This window comes from Diceros bicornis, chromosome 26, assembly GCF_020826845.1.
Source record: "Diceros bicornis minor isolate mBicDic1 chromosome 26, mDicBic1.mat.cur, whole genome shotgun sequence".
NCBI classification, from domain to species: Eukaryota; Metazoa; Chordata; class Mammalia; order Perissodactyla; family Rhinocerotidae; genus Diceros; species Diceros bicornis.
Genome location: NC_080765.1, coordinates 47,922,944 through 47,940,368, shown reverse-complemented (window position 1 = coordinate 47,940,368; position 17,425 = coordinate 47,922,944). Strand labels below are relative to the sequence as shown.

The 17,425-nt window shown below is 63.5% G+C and overlaps 2 protein-coding genes across 3 annotated transcripts; both read right to left on the bottom strand.

Annotated features, from left to right (window-relative positions):
- Positions 1 to 3,101: 3,101 nt before the first annotated feature.
- MRPL28 (mitochondrial ribosomal protein L28) lies at positions 3,102 to 6,346 on the bottom strand. The gene is made up of 5 exons (XM_058570500.1): positions 6,050 to 6,346; positions 5,116 to 5,268; positions 4,616 to 4,750; positions 4,439 to 4,525; positions 3,102 to 3,725 (listed from the first exon to the last, which is right to left on the bottom strand). The coding sequence occupies exons 1-5, from the start codon at positions 6,335 to 6,337 to the stop codon at positions 3,612 to 3,614; spliced, it is 777 nt and encodes a 258-aa protein (XP_058426483.1). The 5' UTR covers positions 6,338 to 6,346; the 3' UTR covers positions 3,102 to 3,611.
- Positions 6,347 to 6,930: 584 nt separating this feature from the next.
- Positions 6,931 to 16,976, bottom strand: PGAP6 (post-GPI attachment to proteins 6). 2 transcript variants are annotated; one of them, XM_058570483.1, is made up of 13 exons: positions 16,750 to 16,976; positions 13,232 to 13,409; positions 12,958 to 13,150; positions 12,647 to 12,774; positions 12,160 to 12,428; positions 11,746 to 12,065; positions 11,202 to 11,292; positions 10,997 to 11,120; positions 10,408 to 10,544; positions 9,657 to 9,835; positions 9,440 to 9,586; positions 8,681 to 8,797; positions 6,931 to 8,486 (listed from the first exon to the last, which is right to left on the bottom strand). In XM_058570483.1, the coding sequence occupies exons 1-13, from the start codon at positions 16,871 to 16,873 to the stop codon at positions 8,190 to 8,192; spliced, it is 2,304 nt and encodes a 767-aa protein (XP_058426466.1). In that variant the 5' UTR covers positions 16,874 to 16,976; the 3' UTR covers positions 6,931 to 8,189. The 2 variants fall into 2 exon arrangements, with proteins under 2 accessions (XP_058426466.1, XP_058426467.1); XM_058570484.1 differs by lacking the exon at positions 8,681 to 8,797.
- Between the last annotated feature and the right edge of the window lie 449 nt (positions 16,977 to 17,425).

Here is a 17,425-nt window from a genome sequence, read left to right as displayed (position 1 = left end):
GTAAGAGCAGCAGCAAGGCTGCGAGGAGCAGGTGTGAGCCTCCAGCCCCTGGGGAAGAGGCCAGGGCTGAGGCAGGCCCAGAGGCTGCTGAGGAGGCCACTGCCAAGGCCAGAGGGTCCCAGGAGCCAGGGGGAGCCTGGAACACAGGTCCACAGGGTCGTACATCCAAGGGAACGGGCTCAGGGCAGGCCAGGCCAGGCCCAGAGCCACAGGGTGCAAAGTCTGCTCAGCCAGCCCCCTGGACTTGGTCTCAGATTTTTTGACACTGCCTGGCCCCACCCCAAGCCACCGTCACAGGATAGAGCCCCCAGCCTCAAGGGCTTCCCCTGCCCTGCTGGATGCCACCAGCAGACAGGTCTTGCCCAGGGAGACAAGACTGTGTCTTGTGGTTGGAGACACAAGCCTGAACCAGCTAGGGGTAGTGGAGAAGGGTCCAGGAGCTGGAACCCCATTTTGGGGCTCGTGGTGAGCTGAGGGAGGGCTCCAGCGTGCTGTGGCAGAGGGTGCCAGACAGCTCAGGGCTAGCAGGGGTGGGAGGGAGAGGGGTTGGAGGAAGTCTGGAGCCAGCAGAAGGGTCAAGGGTGCACAGTGGATGGTAAAGGTGGAGGTGAGGTCCAAGCACAGGCCCAGGGAAGGGCGGACAGCGCAGGCAGGTGGACCTCACAGCGGCCCGTCTGCTCCCACCACCCTGACAGGGCCCAGGACTCCCCTGATCTCTCCACACCCGCCACCCTGCAGCCGGTGCACACCTGAGCAAGACTCAGGTGAGACCCTCAGGGTGAAGGGTCAGGCAGCACTGGGCCGTCCTTCCTGGCCTTGGTGGCCCCATCTCTAGATGGGGTTGATCCTCTCGCCCTTCCTGGGACTCGGGGACATTGGAATGAGACAGTGGACACAACAGGGCCTTGGGACATGATGGTGTTGATGGCCATGCTCTCGTCAAGGACCCCTCCCCAGTCCATAGTCACAGTGATGGTCCACTCTCATGTCCATGGCCCAGCCACAGCCCTGACACTGAAGCTGATTGGTTGGGCTGTTGTCATGAAAACACATGGGCTTAGCCAATCCTGGGACACACGGCAGAGGGAGGGGGCTTGCCCCTGAGGGGTCCTGGAGGGCTGGACCCAGCTGGTAGAGGACAAGGGCACGGCCTGCTTGCCCACTGTAGGCCAGGGCAGGGCAGCTCCGGCTTCTGCAGGTTTGACCTCGGTCAGTACAAACCCTCTGCCACAACCCAGGGGCCAAGGGGGGATCTGCAGGGTCCCAGCAAGACACAGACACAGCAACCAAGGATGGGCAGAGCTGTGGTCGATGGGAGGAGACGAGGAAGTCAGCTCAGGGCCTAGAGCAGGGGACATAAGCCCAGATGGGCTCCCCCAGCTCAGCTCCTGCTTCTGTGTGCTGTGTGCGGGTGAGGGCAGTCCGTGCGTCGTCCTCCTTGTCCTCACCCCGGAAGGTGGAACAGCATGGTAGATCCAGCCTGAAGGGGCCTGGCCCTGGATTACTGTTTTAATTGGGGTGGGGGACAAGTCCGTCATTCACTGAGAGCTTCTTAACCCTTCCTGAGTCAAAGATATTTGTGAGAATTTCATGAAATTGATGCTGCCCCCCCAGAAAAAGGCTCATGTTTTGGAGATTCAGGGCCAAGGCCACACTCAGACCCCCACCTCAGGCCAGCCTCAGGTTTCGGCGAGATGAGTGACCTGCTGAGGCCATGCTGAGCTCCCCCTACTAGCCAGCAGCACTGGAGGCCAGCCTGGGCCATCCTTGTGGTAACCCCCAGGCCCTGGGGGAAGCAGAGCCACAGGCCGGGATGCGCATATTCTTGCTCAGCCCACCAGTGCTGACAGGGAGACCGAGGCATGGGTCCACTCCCTCCCCACTGTGGCCCACAGCAGACCCAGTCCCCACCCTGCTCTGACCACTCACCCTGTGCCAGCCCCAGGTCCCTTGGGGCCCCAGGATTCTGACACATGAACCCTACAGGAGCTGGCAGGAGCCCCTCAACCTGTGGCCTCAGCAGGGGCAGGGAGAGCAGGTGGGCAAGGGGTGACTGAGGGCCAAGGTCAGAGAATGGGGGATGTCCTGGGTGCACACTGCAGGGGGGCCACACGACAGGCCGAGGGGCTGGGAAGGGCATCAGTCTGACTCCGTTCAGGGCTGACATGAAAACCATGCTGTGGACACGAATGTGGGAGAGCTGGCGCATCCAGAACTCCACCGATTGGCTGAAGCCAGGGGCTGTGGTTCGGACAACAGGCTGGGACTTGCTGGCCCACCAGAGTAGGGACAGGAGTGGGCTGGGCATTGTCAGCTTTTGATAAAATTTTTAAAAAATTAAAAACTGTTCACCAAGCAGGGTTGTTACATGAGGAAACACTGCTGTGCAGGAAGATTCAGCACGCGTGGGATCCAGAGGTGCCCCGGAGGAGCTGGGGACAGAGACCTCCGGGCACCCCCCCAGGCTGACCCAAGGCAGGCCCCGACCCTCGATGACCTCCTTAGGAGCCCCGGGATCTCCGGGGCCCTAGTTCAGCCATGACCACTGGCTGGCTACAGGCTTCCTCCAGCCTCTGCCTCCACGAGAACAGCCCAGGTGTCATCACTCCCACAGCGCCCCCCAGGGGAGCCCAGCACCCCTCAGACAACTGCCAGGAGCAGGGCAAGTGGACCCCTCCCTGTCCTCCCAGAGACCCAGCTGGGTCTCAACGCTCAGGACTTCCAGATAAGGGCCAGGGAAGAGGCCAAAGCACCCTCAGATCTCAGAGCAGAAAAGGCCTCAGGGTGCCTGGCTTAGTCTCCTCCTGGGAGCCACATGCCCACCCGGGGTGACGTGTGGGTCAGCCGAGGCAGGGGCACCCAGGTCATGCCCCTGCAGGCCCATGTGGCCTCCACCTCCCACACAACCGTGACAGGTGGTGCTGTTGGACGCTCCTGACTCAAGGCCTTCCCTGCAAGACGCCGCCGCTGCCACCCAGAGCCACAGAGGGTGCTCCCACCCTGAAGGGCACACCAGCACAGACACCCTCCAGTCACTCCCAGAGCCAGGCCACAGCCTCCCTGCCTCTGCTCTGCAAAATGTTCCAGAACAGGCAGAGACGTGCAATGCGAAGTGGGCTCTATTGCAGGATGCCTTCAACTATACTGGACTCTCTCCCAGAGGAAAGAAAAATCAACCTTGGTCACAGTTCAGCTAGCCACCACCACCCGTCTCAGCTGCCTCCCAGGTGTCCGAGGCAGGAGGTGACAGAGTCAAGGACTACACAGGAGAGCTCCGGTCCTCCAAGTGATGCAGCACACACACGGCCCTGCTCAGACTTTACTCGAGCTGCCCCCAGAGTGTGTGACCCCACCTCAGCAGGGCCTCCGCTGCAGGACGGAGCATGGACCACAGAGGCAGCAAGGAGGCCCCAGGGATCTAGGGATGCTGAGACAAGAGGCCCCCAGGGACCTTCACAAAGCCCTCCCCACCCCAGGAGCTGCACGGCCAGCACACACAATAACAGGTTCACCCACTGCCCACGAGTGGCCAATGCCACCACCACAGGCTCTGTGTCCACGGTGGCAAAGGGCAAGGGGCTGGGCTGAGCCTGGCCATCAGGCCTGGGGCACTACGCGGTCACTTCTCGCTGGTCTCTTCGCACCACCACCGGCTCAGACAGTGCCTCCTGCTGAAGCCGCTTGATCAGCAACTCCACGAAGACCTTGAACAGAGGGACAGGGTCCTACGGGGGAGACAGGATCATGGTGAAGCATTCTGGGGAGGGTGGGAATCCAGCTGCTGCTGGCCAAATACTGAGAGGACCGAGCCCCTCAGGCCTGGCCACAGGGCCAAGCAGGGCTGCTTGCCCCCCCCAGCCCCCAGCCCAGAGGGCAGTGCCCTATCCAAGAGACAGGGACCACCTTCCCTTGGGGACGCGGGGATCAGGCACCTGCTCCTGGCTTCCCTCCTAGGGGCCCTGTGGTCGCAGATAAACCGAGAGAGGGAATGGTACAGCAGGTGCCGTGTCATGGGTGGGCTCCCTTTCCCGGCAAGCACCACAGGTTCCAGACCCTTCTAGGGGCAGACCCCAAAGGGCTCAACTTGATACAGGGGAGATCCTGGGGGCCAAAGGGACACCAGGCAGCCAAGTAAACCATCGGTGCCAAGAAGCCAGCTCTTGTCACCAAGTCCTTCTTCTATGAACCTATGAAGCTGGCCAGAGGGAGCAGGGGAGGGTCAGGACCTCGTGGAGAGAGAGCATGCCGGGCACACCCCACAGGACTGTGGCTGCGGCTGGGCAGCCGTGCAGGTGGCTCCTCCCCAAACCCACCTGAGGCAGTGGCCCCTCGTCCAGGCTCCCCCGGGCAGCGCACCTCCTCATCCTGTCCGACTGCTGGTGCTCAGCAGCTGTGCCCGCCAGAGAAGACAGGGCAGCTGGCACTCACACATGCTCACCTTCTCCTCCAGAAGCCTCTGCTTCTCCACAGCCTCCTCCAGCGTCAGGCCGACCCACTCGGCCTCCGCCTCCTGGACGACAAACTCCTGGGCAGGCAGAGACAGGGCACGCAGTGAGGCCAGGGGCGGCTGACCAGGGGGCCCACGGGTGCAGGAGGCAGAAGCCGAACCCCTCACCTTGTACTTGTCGTAGATGGCCGCCCTCCTCTCAGGGTCGTCCGGGTGCAGCTGAGGGTCCCGTCGGGCAAGCCGCAGCAGCATCCCTCGCTTCAGGTCCATCCCGAACTTGGAGCACAAATCTTCCTTCGGGGTCTAGCAGGAGGCTACGCATGGGACCAGGTGCTGCCAGCGGGGCCTGCCTACCCTACCAGCTACCTCACCTGGCTCCTCCCCAGCCCAGCAGAGCACGTCAGGCCAGGGAGGCAGCCCAACACCCAGACCAGAACAGAGGATGGGCCAAGGACAGGGAATGCGGCAGCTGTGCTTACTCGGGCCGGAGGGTGAGACAACTGCCCAAAGACGCTCCTCTGGGCAGAAAGCCCCCACTGGGGCTTTCTGGAAAGGGGCATGTTCCCATTTGCATTTCACTGGTGACTATCCACCTCCACTATGGCGCTGTTCTGGCCTCCCTTGAGTCTCTGACCAGCCACGAGACCCCACTGTGTGTTGCCACTTGCCTTGAGAATGTAGAAGTCAAACCCATAGGCCTCATCGATGAGGTCCAGGGTCCGCATGGTCACGGTCACGGTGAACTTCGTGTCCAGGATCTCACTGTAGAGCTCGCGCTGGAACAGCTGTGGCTTCCACACCTTCTTTACCCTCTTCGAGAGCTGAGGGAGCAAGAGACCTTGTGAGAAGCTGCTGCTTCTCCCGACAGACCCGAGGGAGGCCCAGGGCACTTCCTGAGACTCAGGACGTGGAGCTGGCTGTCCACCCAGAGGTCAGCTTCTCCCCAGCTGGCATGACACCCCCAGACCTTGCCCAGGCTGCTGGTGTGTGTTCCAGACACGCCAGACACACAACCCTAACTCCATGGTTCACGGGTCAGCACACTCCAAACCAGCGGCCAAGGGACCAAAGGCAAAGGGACACAAGCCTCCGCTACAGGAGAGCAGCCCCTCCAGGTTTCCCACCAGAGGCAGCACAGCGTGGGGACAGATGGGAGACCTGCTGCCAGGTGAGTCTCCAGCCTTCCTAAGTGTGATTAAGAGGTGGGAGCACCAGCCTTGTAGGTGTCATGAGAAGTAGGCAAACTCTGGCAAGTCAAGCTGACAGGTGACCACAGACCTCATGCCCCCCACCTCCTTTCAACACACAGGCCTCCTCCCCATCCTCACACTTGATCTGGGCCGCCACCCCAGGGCCCTTGCACTTGCTGTTCCTGTGGCCCACCACATCTAGGATACCCAGTTGGTTTTACAAGTAGTAGTGTCTGCCACATTGTAACTTCACTCATTAGAATTCTTCTTGGATAGAAGTGTCTCCACCAGACTGTAAGTCCCCAGGGCCAGTCGGCACCCCTTTTGCTCTCCAGGCACCTCGGGAGCCCAGCACAGAGCCCAGAGCAGCAAAGCCCGGGAAGTCCCCCTGAAGCCTGCCGCGCTAACCAACCTTGTCGTTGTTGACGTATCTGTGGCCCAGGATCCAGCCCTCGCCGCCCCAGAGCCCCCGCTGGGACTCCGCGGGGTAGTGAATCGGAATGGGCACGTCCTCCACGCGCTCCCGCTGCCCGTTCTTGGGGTTGATCTTGAACTTGGCCCCGTGCGGCCTGTAGTGCACGGGAGCGGGCGTGCGCGCCTCCTCCAGGGAGCGCAGGTAGTGCCGGGGCAGGCGCGCGCAGATGCCCTCCCGCAGCCGGAGCTGCTGCCACAGGCGGACGGGGACCTTGTGCAGGGGCATCGGGGCAGCCTGGGGAGCAGGGGGCCATCACGCCGCCGCCCCCCGGACCTCGCGAGGACCCGACCCCGACCTCGACCCCGGCCCGACACAGACCTGACGCCGGTCAGACCCCCGTGCGGACCCGACCTCGACCTGATCCCGGCCAGACCCCCCGCGCGGCCCCGACCCCGACCTGACCCCCGACCCCAACCCGACCCCAGCCGGGCCCCCCGCGCGGCCCAGGCCCCAACCCCCGGCCCAATACCCGACTCCGACCCTGACCTCCGCACGGCCCCGACTCGGGCCGGATCCCTGACCCCGATGCCCCCCCGCGCGGCCCAGACCCGGACTGTGCCTCCTACCTCCGGGAGCTCCCAGCCCCGCCGGAACCGGAAATCGCGCCGCGGCGCCGTGCCCTCCCCCCGCGGCTGACTGGCTGCAAAGCCCGTCCGTCTGCCCTCGCCCCGCCCCTTCCGGTCCTCGGGGACCCGGAACGGCGCCGGGCACCGTCGGCGACAGCGGCGGGAGTCCCGCGGGCGGTAGCCCGGGGTCGGGCTTGCCATCCGCGGTCTCACCAGCCCTTCTTCCCAAGGAGTGCAGAAACAGTGTAGAAACTCGTTCGCGTGGAAATATTACTGTAGAATATTAAATTCACCAATTACAGCGAAATCAGAGCTACAGAAAAATAGATCTTAATGTCTTAAAAATTTTTACCCTAAAAAACACCATATATAAATGTTTCCCCTTTACAAGCCTAGAGAATGCTCGAGTGGCCAAGTGCAGGGTGACTGGGGGTGGGGGAGGCCTCCAGGGAGGGGACACCCTGGACAAGACCCAGAAGGGAAGCCCCAGGGCCAGAAGGTGGGAGGGCCAAGTGTCCCGGACCCTGGGCTTCGGCGACCCCAGCTGACCCCGTCCGCACGCCTCACACACACAGCAGCCCCCTGTACTCTGGCCATGGGGAGAGGAGGGCATGGCTTCTCCTCTTACCCTACTTCCCCCACAGAGGAGGGAGAAAGTCCCCTCCCCAAACATGTGGTGGGCCAGTGCAGGGTGGCAGCCATCACCTCTGCTCCTGGAAACAACTCGAGAGGATGCTCCCCAGACAAGGGCCCAGGAACCCAGGGTGGGTGGGGACACAGAGTTGGGGCAGGGTGTGCCCCGTGGTGCTAGCACCCCTGGGAAGCTCTTCTCAGAGGCCTGCAGCTCCAAATCTGAGAGCCAAAGGGAGGGGAGGGGCAAAGCACGACAGCCAGAAGCCAGCCTCCCCCATGCCACTCATGACAGTTGGCCCCTTCATCTGTCCCCCAGTGCCCATCAGTTTTCTGGTGACTGTGGTCACCTCTCCCCACAGCAACTGGGTGAGCAGGGGGTATCCCCATGCCCAAGACAGACTGGCATGCAGGGGCACACAGCATCAGAGAGCCAGGGATGCAAGGAGGGCACAGCCCACAGCCTAAGCGGCAGCGGCCCATGGGAGGTGGGCAGGCCTCCCCTGCTCCCGACTCTCACATCACAGCCTCTCAGAGGAACAGGGCAATGGGGAAACCTTTCTCCACATCTCCAACCATCCCCAGGCCAGCAGAACAGAGGCTGCCTTACACAGTACCTGTGGTCAGTCTCTAGGCAGCCAGACCTAGGCTGCCTGGAGCCACTGCAGATACCAGCTAGGACCTGCAGAGGGACTGAGTCAACCAGCTGGCACAAGGGAGTTGGGGGAGTGTGGTCCTCTCCTTGGGAGGAGGAAGCACAATGGTGTGCAGGGCAATTTTATTCAGTTGGAAATCGATCTGGACAGGGTCCCTCTCTCTTGGTCCTGCCCCTGCCTAGAGAGGTCATCATCAAAGCCACAGGTGTCCCTGAGCTGGCCACATCAGGTCACCGTGTACAGCTCCTCCCGGTGGTTCTTGCAGATCTGATAGTGGCAGGTGAGCTTCTTGGAGCAGACCCAGGGCTCGGCGTGCTTGTCACGCGGCGGCAGCAGGAACACTGCGCTCCCTGCCAGCAGCATGTGCCAGATGCTGTGGGTGTAGTAATAGTTGTCACTGGTGATCATGCAGGTGTAGATGGCGATGGCCACAGTGGCCATGGAGATGCCAGGCAGGAGGTAGAAGACCCAACGCTGCCAGGAGGTGGGGTAGCAGTGGCGCCGGTGCCCACAGCGGTACACCTAGAGGAAACCACCACAGGAGCATTGGCACAGGGGGCTGCAGCCACAGCTCCCAGGGGTCCACCCAGGAACATGGCCAGCATGAGGGGCCAGGCTCTCTCCTCCCAGAGCAGGGGTCCAAGAGCGCACACTCTCTTATCCCAATCCCAGGGGAGGGGGTCTGGGCAGGAGCGCTGGCCTGCCCAGCTCCTTACCCACATGGTGACCATGACCACAAAGGCAAAGAGGCAAGGCCCCAGCATGTTCCAGACACCCCTGCGGTCCAGCTGCAGGGACATGGCGAAGACCAGCGTGCCCAGGAGAAACAGAACCTGGGCAAGACACAGGGATGATTGCAGGTCTGTGATGTCTGTGATTGCACAAGGTCCAGCAGGAGCAGGTGGCCTGGGCATGCCGGTCATCTTGCTGTCCCCCACTGCTCCCAGCACCTTTGCCCACCCCTTGGAGCTGCTGGCACACTCTGTCTTGCTCTGCCAGCTGGGAGGGAGGTGCCACTCGTCCAGCTCCTGCACTGCCTGGACCCCTCACTCCCAGTGACCCATCCACAGGTGAATTTCCAAGGCAAGTAGTTGACCAGGCAGGGCACCAGGGCACACGTCTCCATCGGCCAGGCCCGGCTGTGGCAGAAAAGTCCCCAAGGTGTCCTTGGCACCAGGGACTCCAGGAGCATGGCTGGGAGGTCTGGCCTAGGGTTGGGGCCCCAGGAAAGAGACAGAACAGGGGCCTCACCTAACCCTGCCCACCATCTTCCTTGCCTGGCATCCTCCAGCAGCCAGCACAGTCCCACCACAGCTGGCAGCGGCTTCTTCCCACGGGCAACTGGTCATTATGAGAGACGGGAGGTCTCTAAGGGCAGCAACCGGACCCTCTTTCTGGTCTCTCCCTCGACATGCTTCACGCAAGGGCCTCTGCTCCCCCAGAGCCCAGACCCGGGGTGTCAGGGGGTCACTCACGTATTTCAGGGCTGCCTTCAGTCGTGCCATGCAGAGAATGGTGACCCAGATGGACACTCCAGAGCCCAGGAAGTCACAGTACTGCAGGGTGTCGTAGCTGAGGATGCACAGCACGGCCTCCCCTGGCTGGTCGCAGGCGTGGTAGAACTGCGGGGTTGGGGATGGTGAGCAGAGGCCCAGACATCCCCCCAGTCCCCGCGGGAGCGGGCAGGCCTACCGTGGAGAAGAACATGGTGTAGGCGTAGACGGAGGCCTCCACTAGGAGGGAGCGGTGCACGGAGATGGCGATGGGAGCCAGGAACACGAGGTTGCTGAGGGTGAGCAGGAGCGCAGCCACTCTCTGCTGGGCCACGGTCTGTGCGGTGCTGTTGTCCGTGCAGCTCCACCCACGCCAGCCTGTGGACTGACGCAACACTGAGGGGGCCAGGCTTGGGGGGAGCACTTCTGAACCTCAGGGCCCACCCCTCACCCAGGGTGTGCAGAGAAGCCCCTTCCTCACCCAGGAGCAGGCCGGGACAGGCCGGGACAGGTGTGGGCAGGTGTGGAGCTCGTGTGGGTAGGTGTAGGCTGGTGTGGGCAGATGTAGACAGGTATGGGGCAGGCGTGGGCAGGTATAGGCAGGTATGAGACAGGTGAGGGTAGGTGTGGACAGTTGTAGGGCACGTGTGGACAAGTGAGGGTAGGTGTGGGCAGATGTGGGCCAAGTGTAGACAGGCATGGGGCAGGTGTGCACAGCTGTGGGCAGGTGTGGGTGGGGGAGGCCAAGATCAGGAGGCAGTCTCTCGGGGTGCTTCTGTGGGCCCACGTGGGGAATTGGTAGGCATAGTAGGAGTGGGGAGGAGACATCAGCCCATGCTCTGTGGGGCGCTCTCCAGTCTCAGCAGAGCTGGGATGGACTCCCAGAGGAAGGCACAGGGCTGAGAAGCCAAGGGCAGGAGTGTCCGGAGGCCTCTGGGCCTGGCCCTCACCTGCCTTGCAGCTGCAGCCCGCATACAGGTAGCCGTGTCTGCGCAGCAGAAGACACTGGCCGTAAGGTCCACAGTCGTTCAGGCAGGGCACCAAGTACAAGGTGGTCTCCACGAGGACAGAGGCCTTCTCACATTCCCTGCGAGGAAGGAGCCACAGGAAGGCTGGCTGCTGAGGCCTGCTGGCCAGTACCCCGCCAGTGCTCCCACAGGCTCTTGGACATGTGAACCCAGAATTGAGGCCCCCAGGCTCTGAGCCCTGGAGGACAGGAGCTGTGAGCTCTGCCGAGGCCAAGATGCCCCTTCCCCCTTGCCCTGCCCTGAGTCCCAGTCTGTCTAGGGCTGTGTCCTGGCCCCATCCCCCTCCTTGTGTCCTGGCTCACTGCCTCGGGAGGGTTGGCCAGGTAGAGAAGGGGAATCCCTCGTAACTTCCCGGGAGGACAGCTGACCCTGCGTGGCTTGCAGGAAGCTGGGTCACTCCCAAACTAGGATGAGGGCAGCCCCATCCACGGTCCTGAAAGCAGTGATTTCCCCCACCCGGTCCAGCTGGCAGCCCCAGGTGGCCTCTGGCCCAGCCCCTAAGTTGACTCACTCAGGACGCTCTGGGCACAAGAGCTGCAGGGAGAGGTACCAGTTGTCTGCCTCTGGGTAGGGGACGATGAGGGTGGCCTTGCGAGACGAGGCGCTCAGAGACAGGGGATAGCCCTGGAAGAAGGCTGCGGGGGAGGGCAAGGCTTGGTCAGGGGCCACCAGTGCGGCTGGCCGGGGTCACTTGGCCAGACGCTGCCCGCCCATACCTGTGGTGCAGTTAAGCGAAGTGTTGAAGCTGAGGAAGGGCGAGGCGGCGTTGACACAGACCACTACCCAGGTGTTGTTGGCAAGCACACTCTGGAAGGAGAGCCACACAGCGTCAGCCCAGGCCTGCGGCCGCCCAGAGAGACAGGACTGGCGTCCACCCCACATTCCCACTCAGTGTGGTACTGGGCGCCGTTCTCTGTTCTCACACTGGCCCAGGGCCCCCCTGGGACCCTCCCCTCCAGGCCTGGGGACATCCAGCTCTGAGCTCACTGCAGCCCCGCTTCCTCAGCCAAGCCCTGGGCCTGCCGACAGGGACCTGCTGCCCTGTAGAGCAGGCCTCACATTCTGCGAATGGAGCCCCTCTTCTGACCCAAGGCCTGCTGGGGTCACTTTGTTGCCTGAAAGGCCACCCAGACCCAGCTTCCGTGCCAAAGTCAGAGCAGGAGGGCCTGAGCAGCATCACTCAGCCCAGGCCGATCTGAGCCCTGAGCTCTGAGCTCTAAGCCCTGAGCCGAGCCACAGGGCGGTCCCAGACAAAGGTACCTTGTTGGCCCACAGGGAGATGGTGAGGGAGCCTCCACTGTCCATGCCCATGTTGAGGTGCAGCCGCATGACTGAGGGCATGTCCGATTGCACCAGCACCCAGTCCCTGTCCAAGGGCCGGAAGCGCACAGACACCACGTCCATGTCTTCCCGCATGACCGGGTAGCTCATGAGGCAGAAGGGGCCACCGCCCAGCACGCTGTTCCCGCCCACGTCCTGGTAGCTGGGGCTCGGGGAAAGCAGACCAGTGGAGGTGTTGCAGCTCTGGTTCAGGCTGCCCTGCAGAAGGTGCTGGAAGTTCCCACTCCACGGCCTGCAGGCTGTCAGGAGGACAAGGGGCTCAGCTGGAGGAAGGCCTGGGGGTCAAGGGCAGGGGCAGAGCCACCCCCACTCTGCCCTCCCCATGCAGCCCACCTGTGAGGGCAGCTACAGTGCTGAAAGCCACCGACACACGGGGCCCCGCCAGGCTCTTGGCTGTCACTTGCAGCCATCGGTCCCAGGGTGGTGAGGGCAGCAGCAGGCGGCAGGCCTGGGTGGGGCCAGTGCAGGTGAGCACCTTCTGGAAATTGCTGGGCAGGGTGGCCGAGCCCACGGTGAGGCGCACAGGGCAGCCCAGGCTCCCGTTGGACACACAGCCCTGTAGCTCCAGCCGCAGCTCCTGGGTGTACTTGGGAACAAAGATTCTGCAGGCAGAGGGACTTTGCTCAGGCTCTGTGGCTTCCACCAATGCCCCTCATCATTCACACTCAGGGTAGTGGCCAAAGAGGGCTGAGCATCTGGCCCCACTTCCCAGCACCACCCTGAGACCCAGGCCCCAGCTTTCTCATCTGCAGGGTGAGGACAGCGGTACCACCCACTCCACCAAACCCAGAGGCTGGGCCTCCCCCTGGGCCCCACTCACTTGAGGTAGCTGGGGTGGGAGAGGAGGGTCTGCGGAAGGGGCACGTCGGGCTCCAGGACGGAGACCTCAACCACCCGTACAACCAGCATGTCAGGCTGGAAGACGTAGGCACAGGTGGGAACAAAGCCCTGGGGGAGAAAAGAAAGCAGGTGCGGGGGGTCAGGACCAGAGTCAGGCCTGTGGGGGGCAGGACCAGGGAGCCCAGGTGTAGGGGGCAGGGCTGCAGAGCCTAGAGCAAGCTCTGCCCTGAGAAGGTGAATTCGTGCACCAATGGGTCCTGCCACCCATCCTTGAAAGGCAGCCCTCCTCACCTTCACCTCAATCTTCTGGGATGAGGGGGGTAGGTGGGCGACCACAAACCAGTCCCCCGGTGCTGGGTGGGAGATGTTGACGGAGGCGTTGCTCTGTAGCATCTTGATGAGGAAGGAGGGCTGCACGGAGGTGTTGGCGGGGAAGCTGGTGCCCAGTGGGTTGATGACTGGAGGGGCGCCGTAGCGGAAGTACCTGGAGGCGGGAGAGCAGGGCAGGCGTCAGGCGTGGGCCCTGGGTCAGGCTCGGGCGGCGGGCGGGTGGGTGGGCACCTACACGGTGATCTCCACATTGGTGCACGTGGGGCCGCTGCCCTGGGACACTTGGAGCAGCCAGCGCAGCAGTACGGTGTCTGGGGGCACCCGGAAATGGAAAAGTCTGGCGCTGCCATACCAGCTGTAGAAAGATAGCTTCTGCGGGGACTGCGAGAACTGCTCGGATACCAGCCTGAAGTCTGTGGGGAGAAAGCACCATCAGCCAGGCCAGGGGTGCCCGAGACACCCACCTCCACATGGTGGGCAGAGGGAGAAATTCGGAGGCCCTTCTGCCCTGGCATGACCCCAGAGAGAAAGGACGAGGGGAGCCATGGTGGGCAGGTCTGGAGCCCCTGGGATGCCCAGCACACCAACTTTGACCTTGGCAAAGGTGACTGTCCCCCTCCAGCCCCTGGCAGTTGTCTCTGGCAACTGGTTCCACTTGACAGGCGAGGGGTCATGTCTGGAGGCTGGCTGCCTGCTCAGGCCCATGATGACTTGGGACATGGCAGGACCTGAGCCTGAGACCTCCTCACCTGGAGAGGTGGCAAGCAGAGACCCTGGGGGGAGGGGACTTCAGGCTGGAAGCCTGGCCAGTCATGAGGACAAGGGGGCAGCTGACCCCCATGCTCCAGTGGGCACATGCCCATGCAGAGGGGCACAGGGACGAGGCAGGGGCCCACAGCAGACAAACTGCCCGTGGCTCCAGCCCGGGGATCCTGCATGCCCCAGTCCTGGGGGCAGCTCTCAGGCCCCCACCTTCATGGCTCCCCAGCTCCCCTGCCCTCCATACTCCAAAAGTTTCCCCTGGCTGATCATTCCCTGTCATGCTGGCCTTTCCTGGACCAGCTCTGAGGGTCTTCTGGGACTCAGTCGAGGCCTGAGCCTCCGCCCTGGATTAGGCCCCTCCTGGGAGTGTCCACTGAACAGGACACAACCCCACTGGAGCATGTGTCCGGGTCCCAAAGTGCAATCACCTGCCCCATGAGTGGGTGGGTGAGGTGCCCACCCGGGACTTCCCTCTTGGGACCCCTACAAAACAGGCACATCCTAGGTGCTCTCTGTGCCCCCAGGGGTGGCCAACCAGGCCTGGGCTCTGGCCACGAGGTACCTGGGCTGGATGGCAGGGAGCCCAGCCCCAGTGCCAGCTCAGGCCTCCTGCCCCATGTGACCGTGGGTGTCCCTTTCCCTCTTTGGGTTCCAGCTTCCTTGTGAGTTGGCTGAGGTGGAGCACCTCCCTTTGGGTGCCCCTCCCTTCAAAGTTAATGGATGTTAAAGTGCTCCCAGAAGAAATGCACAGTGTGGCCTCACTCCCTCTGAGCTAGGTGCCTCCCTCTGCCCCACTGGGAGAGTGGCTGGCTCACAGCACCCTGGCGGCAGGCCCAGTGCCCCTCTAGGTGAGCCAGGTGAGCAGGTAAGGGAGCCACATGAGCTGGCTCTCCTGCCAGCCTCCTGACCCTCGCATGGAGGCACCTTGAGAAAAGATAACAACACACTCGCAGAGCCAGTCTGAGCTCCAGGGGAGCCGGGCATGGGGGCTGGGCAGGGGTAGGCTCCATGCAGGATGCATTCCAGACTTTCCAGGTGTCTGCTGGCCACGGGGTCCCACACACCAGGCTGTAGCCTGAGTGCTCGGAGGCTAGGAGCCACTGAACTAGCACAAACTTTCCTAAGGCTGCTGCAGCACCTGGACAACATGATGACAAGGGCCCAAAAACCTAAAAGAGCCCCCGCCCCACCTCAGGACCATGGGGCCTTCGAGACACAGCCAGCCACAAGGTACCTGGGCTGGATGGCAGGCATCCAGCCTCTGGATGGCGCCAGGCAGGAGAGGTCACACTGCAGTGTGCACCCCTGACTGAAAGGGGCAAGGCCTTCTGGCCCCTCGCAGCCCTGGAGTAACCAGCCTGAGGACACAGCTGGTAGCTGTGAAGCTTCAGCAGGTGCACAAGAGATAAGAGACCTGCTCAAGGTCACCCTAAGACCCAGTGGTCCTTCACTCCCAGGGTGACACAGCCCCTCCAGCACCCCCACTCCAGCTCTGCAGCTCAACCTCCCCACCCAAGAAGCCCACACTGTTATCTTGGTGAACGTACCCAGCCATTAGCACATTAGTCTGAGCAGGAAGGAGGTCACACTCTGGTATCAGGGAGCACCAGCCACGTGCACTCCCACCCTGACCACAGCCCCCTCCAAAAACACAGGGTTGGGGGGAGGAGAGAGAAAGCCCCTGAGCCTGTCCTGGAAACTCGAGTGAGGGCACCCTGTCCCATACCCTCCAAACCAGGACAGGCACCCAGTGCAGGGACTCTGTCCATAGACCCACACAGCTGCCTGCCCCTCAACAGGCCTGGGAGGTGGGGGCTACCCCAGGTTTCCTATCTCCATATAACTCCCACCAGTGACCCCTCACCCAGCCCTGACCCCCAGGATGGAGAAAAAGGAGAAAGTAAGGGTCTCGGTATCCAAGGGACCAATTTAAGCAGGAGCCGATCTCGGGGACACTGCCTTTCATTTCAAGCTGTCCAAGCTCAGAAACCAGAGGCACAGCCCTCAAAGAAACAGGAGCTTGGAGGACCAAGATTTCGGAGAAGGGGGGTAGGGCTGGGAGCCGGGAAGTGGAGGGAGCAAGCCCCAGGCATGTGGGATGAGCTGTCCCCTGCCCAGGGGGACATCTGGGCCAGGCCAGCCTGCTAGCCTGGTCACATGGCCCCCAGGGAGTCCCAGGCCACAGGAGTCAGGAGGTTACTAGGCACCTGAGGTAGTCCAGCCCAGCCCCAGGCAGAACCCCCAGGAGCAGCCCCTCCTGGTCTAGCCACCTCCTTGTGCCTCAGTCCTGGTAGGCACTCTCCCGGAGCAGAGACACAAAGGGAGGCCAGGAAGTTCCCCACACTGCAGAAGTGCCCGTTGCCTCAGAACCACCCTGGCCTCCAGACTCCTCAGGGCACCTGGGAGTCTAGCCTCCAAGAAGAAAGGCCAGCTCTGAAAGTGACAGCACCAGGGCTGGTGGTCACTGTGGGAGGGGTGGAGACATGGCACCCTCCTGGGCCCCTACTCCAGGATCTAAGCAACTTGCTTCCAACTCTGCCCCTCTCCCAGACTAGGCAGGAGCCCTGGAATCTCACTGCCCTACCCCTTTTCCCAGCGGGCCTGAAGCTCGAGTCCCAGCTGAGTCCTCCCTGGCCCCTCTGCCTCCACGTCCCGGCGGGCGAGGGTCCTGCCCGACCTGAACGCGTTGGGAGGAGGAGGAGGGAAGGGAGGGCACGCTCCAAGGGGCTGGTCTGGCCGATCCCGGCCCTGGGGACAGAGGAGGGGTCGCAGGCGTCCTTTCTTCCCCAACCGTTCGGATCCCTGGCGACCCGCAAGGGGCTGCCCTGTGCTCCCAGCCCGGGGTGGGGACCAGGGCCCCGCGTCCGCGCCCGATGAACGCACAGGTGCCCCCAGGTGAGTCACAATCCCGGCCCCGCCCCCCGGCCGCTCTCCCCACTGCCCCCCAGCCCGCGCCCCCGGGATGGCGCCCGCCGGTCCGCGCTTGCTCACCGCCCTTCCTGCTGTCGCCGGCGGCGCCAGGCGGGGGCCGAGCGAGCAGCAGCAGCAGCAGCAGCGGCCCCGCCACTGCCACCGCCACCGCCGCGCCCTCAGTCCCGGTCCCAGCCCGGCCCATGGCTCCGCGTTCGGCCCGGCGCTACCCGGACCGCGTCCCCGGCCGCCCGCCGCCGCCGCCGCCCGGGCAGCCCCCGCTGCCACTGCGGCTCCCGCCGCCGCCGCCTCTGCCCCGGGCTCCCATCGTCCCGACGGGTCTCAGCAGCCGGCGCCCCGGGCACTTCCGCCTGCGAGGCCCCGCCCCGCCGAGAGCCGGGCCGGAGAAGGGCGCAGGGCGCAGGGGCCGCGGAGCTTGGGGCACCGGGGCGCGCGGGGACCTGGGTCGGAAAGAGGACGCGGGGCGTGGGGCGGCGCGGGCGAGGGTGACATGGGGACGGAGGGGGTGAGCGAGGAAAATGGGTCGCAGGGAGGTCGCGGACTGAGGTGGAACGCTGCCCGGCGACCGCGAGCGCGGATGGGAGGAATGCAGGGCGGGATAAGATGGAAGGTCATGTGGTACGCGCGGGGGACGTGGGACGAGGGTAATGGGGGGCGGAGGGGTGGCGCGGGACCGAGTGGGGCGCGCGGGGGACGTGGGACCGAGAATAATGGGGAGCAGAGGGGTGGTGCCGGA

Excerpts from the sequence above, each read along its gene's own strand:
- PGAP6 (XM_058570483.1), bottom strand. The coding sequence starts at position 16,873 with ATGGGCCGGGCTGGGACCGGGACTGAGGGCGCGGCGGTGGCGGTGGCA. Across the intron at positions 13,410-16,749 it reads CGGCGACAGCAGGAAGGGCG|ACTTCAGGCTGGTATCCGAG; the intron begins GTGAGCAAGCGC and ends TTCTCCCCACAG. Across the intron at positions 12,066-12,159 it reads CACTGTAGCTGCCCTCACAG|CCTGCAGGCCGTGGAGTGGG; the intron begins GTGGGCTGCATG and ends TCCTCCTGACAG.
- MRPL28 (XM_058570500.1), bottom strand. The coding sequence starts at position 6,337 with ATGCCCCTGCACAAGGTCCCCGTCCGCCTGTGGCAGCAGCTCCGGCTG. Across the intron at positions 5,269-6,049 it reads GATACGTCAACAACGACAAG|CTCTCGAAGAGGGTAAAGAA; the intron begins GTTGGTTAGCGC and ends TTGCTCCCTCAG. Across the intron at positions 4,751-5,115 it reads TTGACTTCTACATTCTCAAG|ACCCCGAAGGAAGATTTGTG; the intron begins GCAAGTGGCAAC and ends GCCTCCTGCTAG.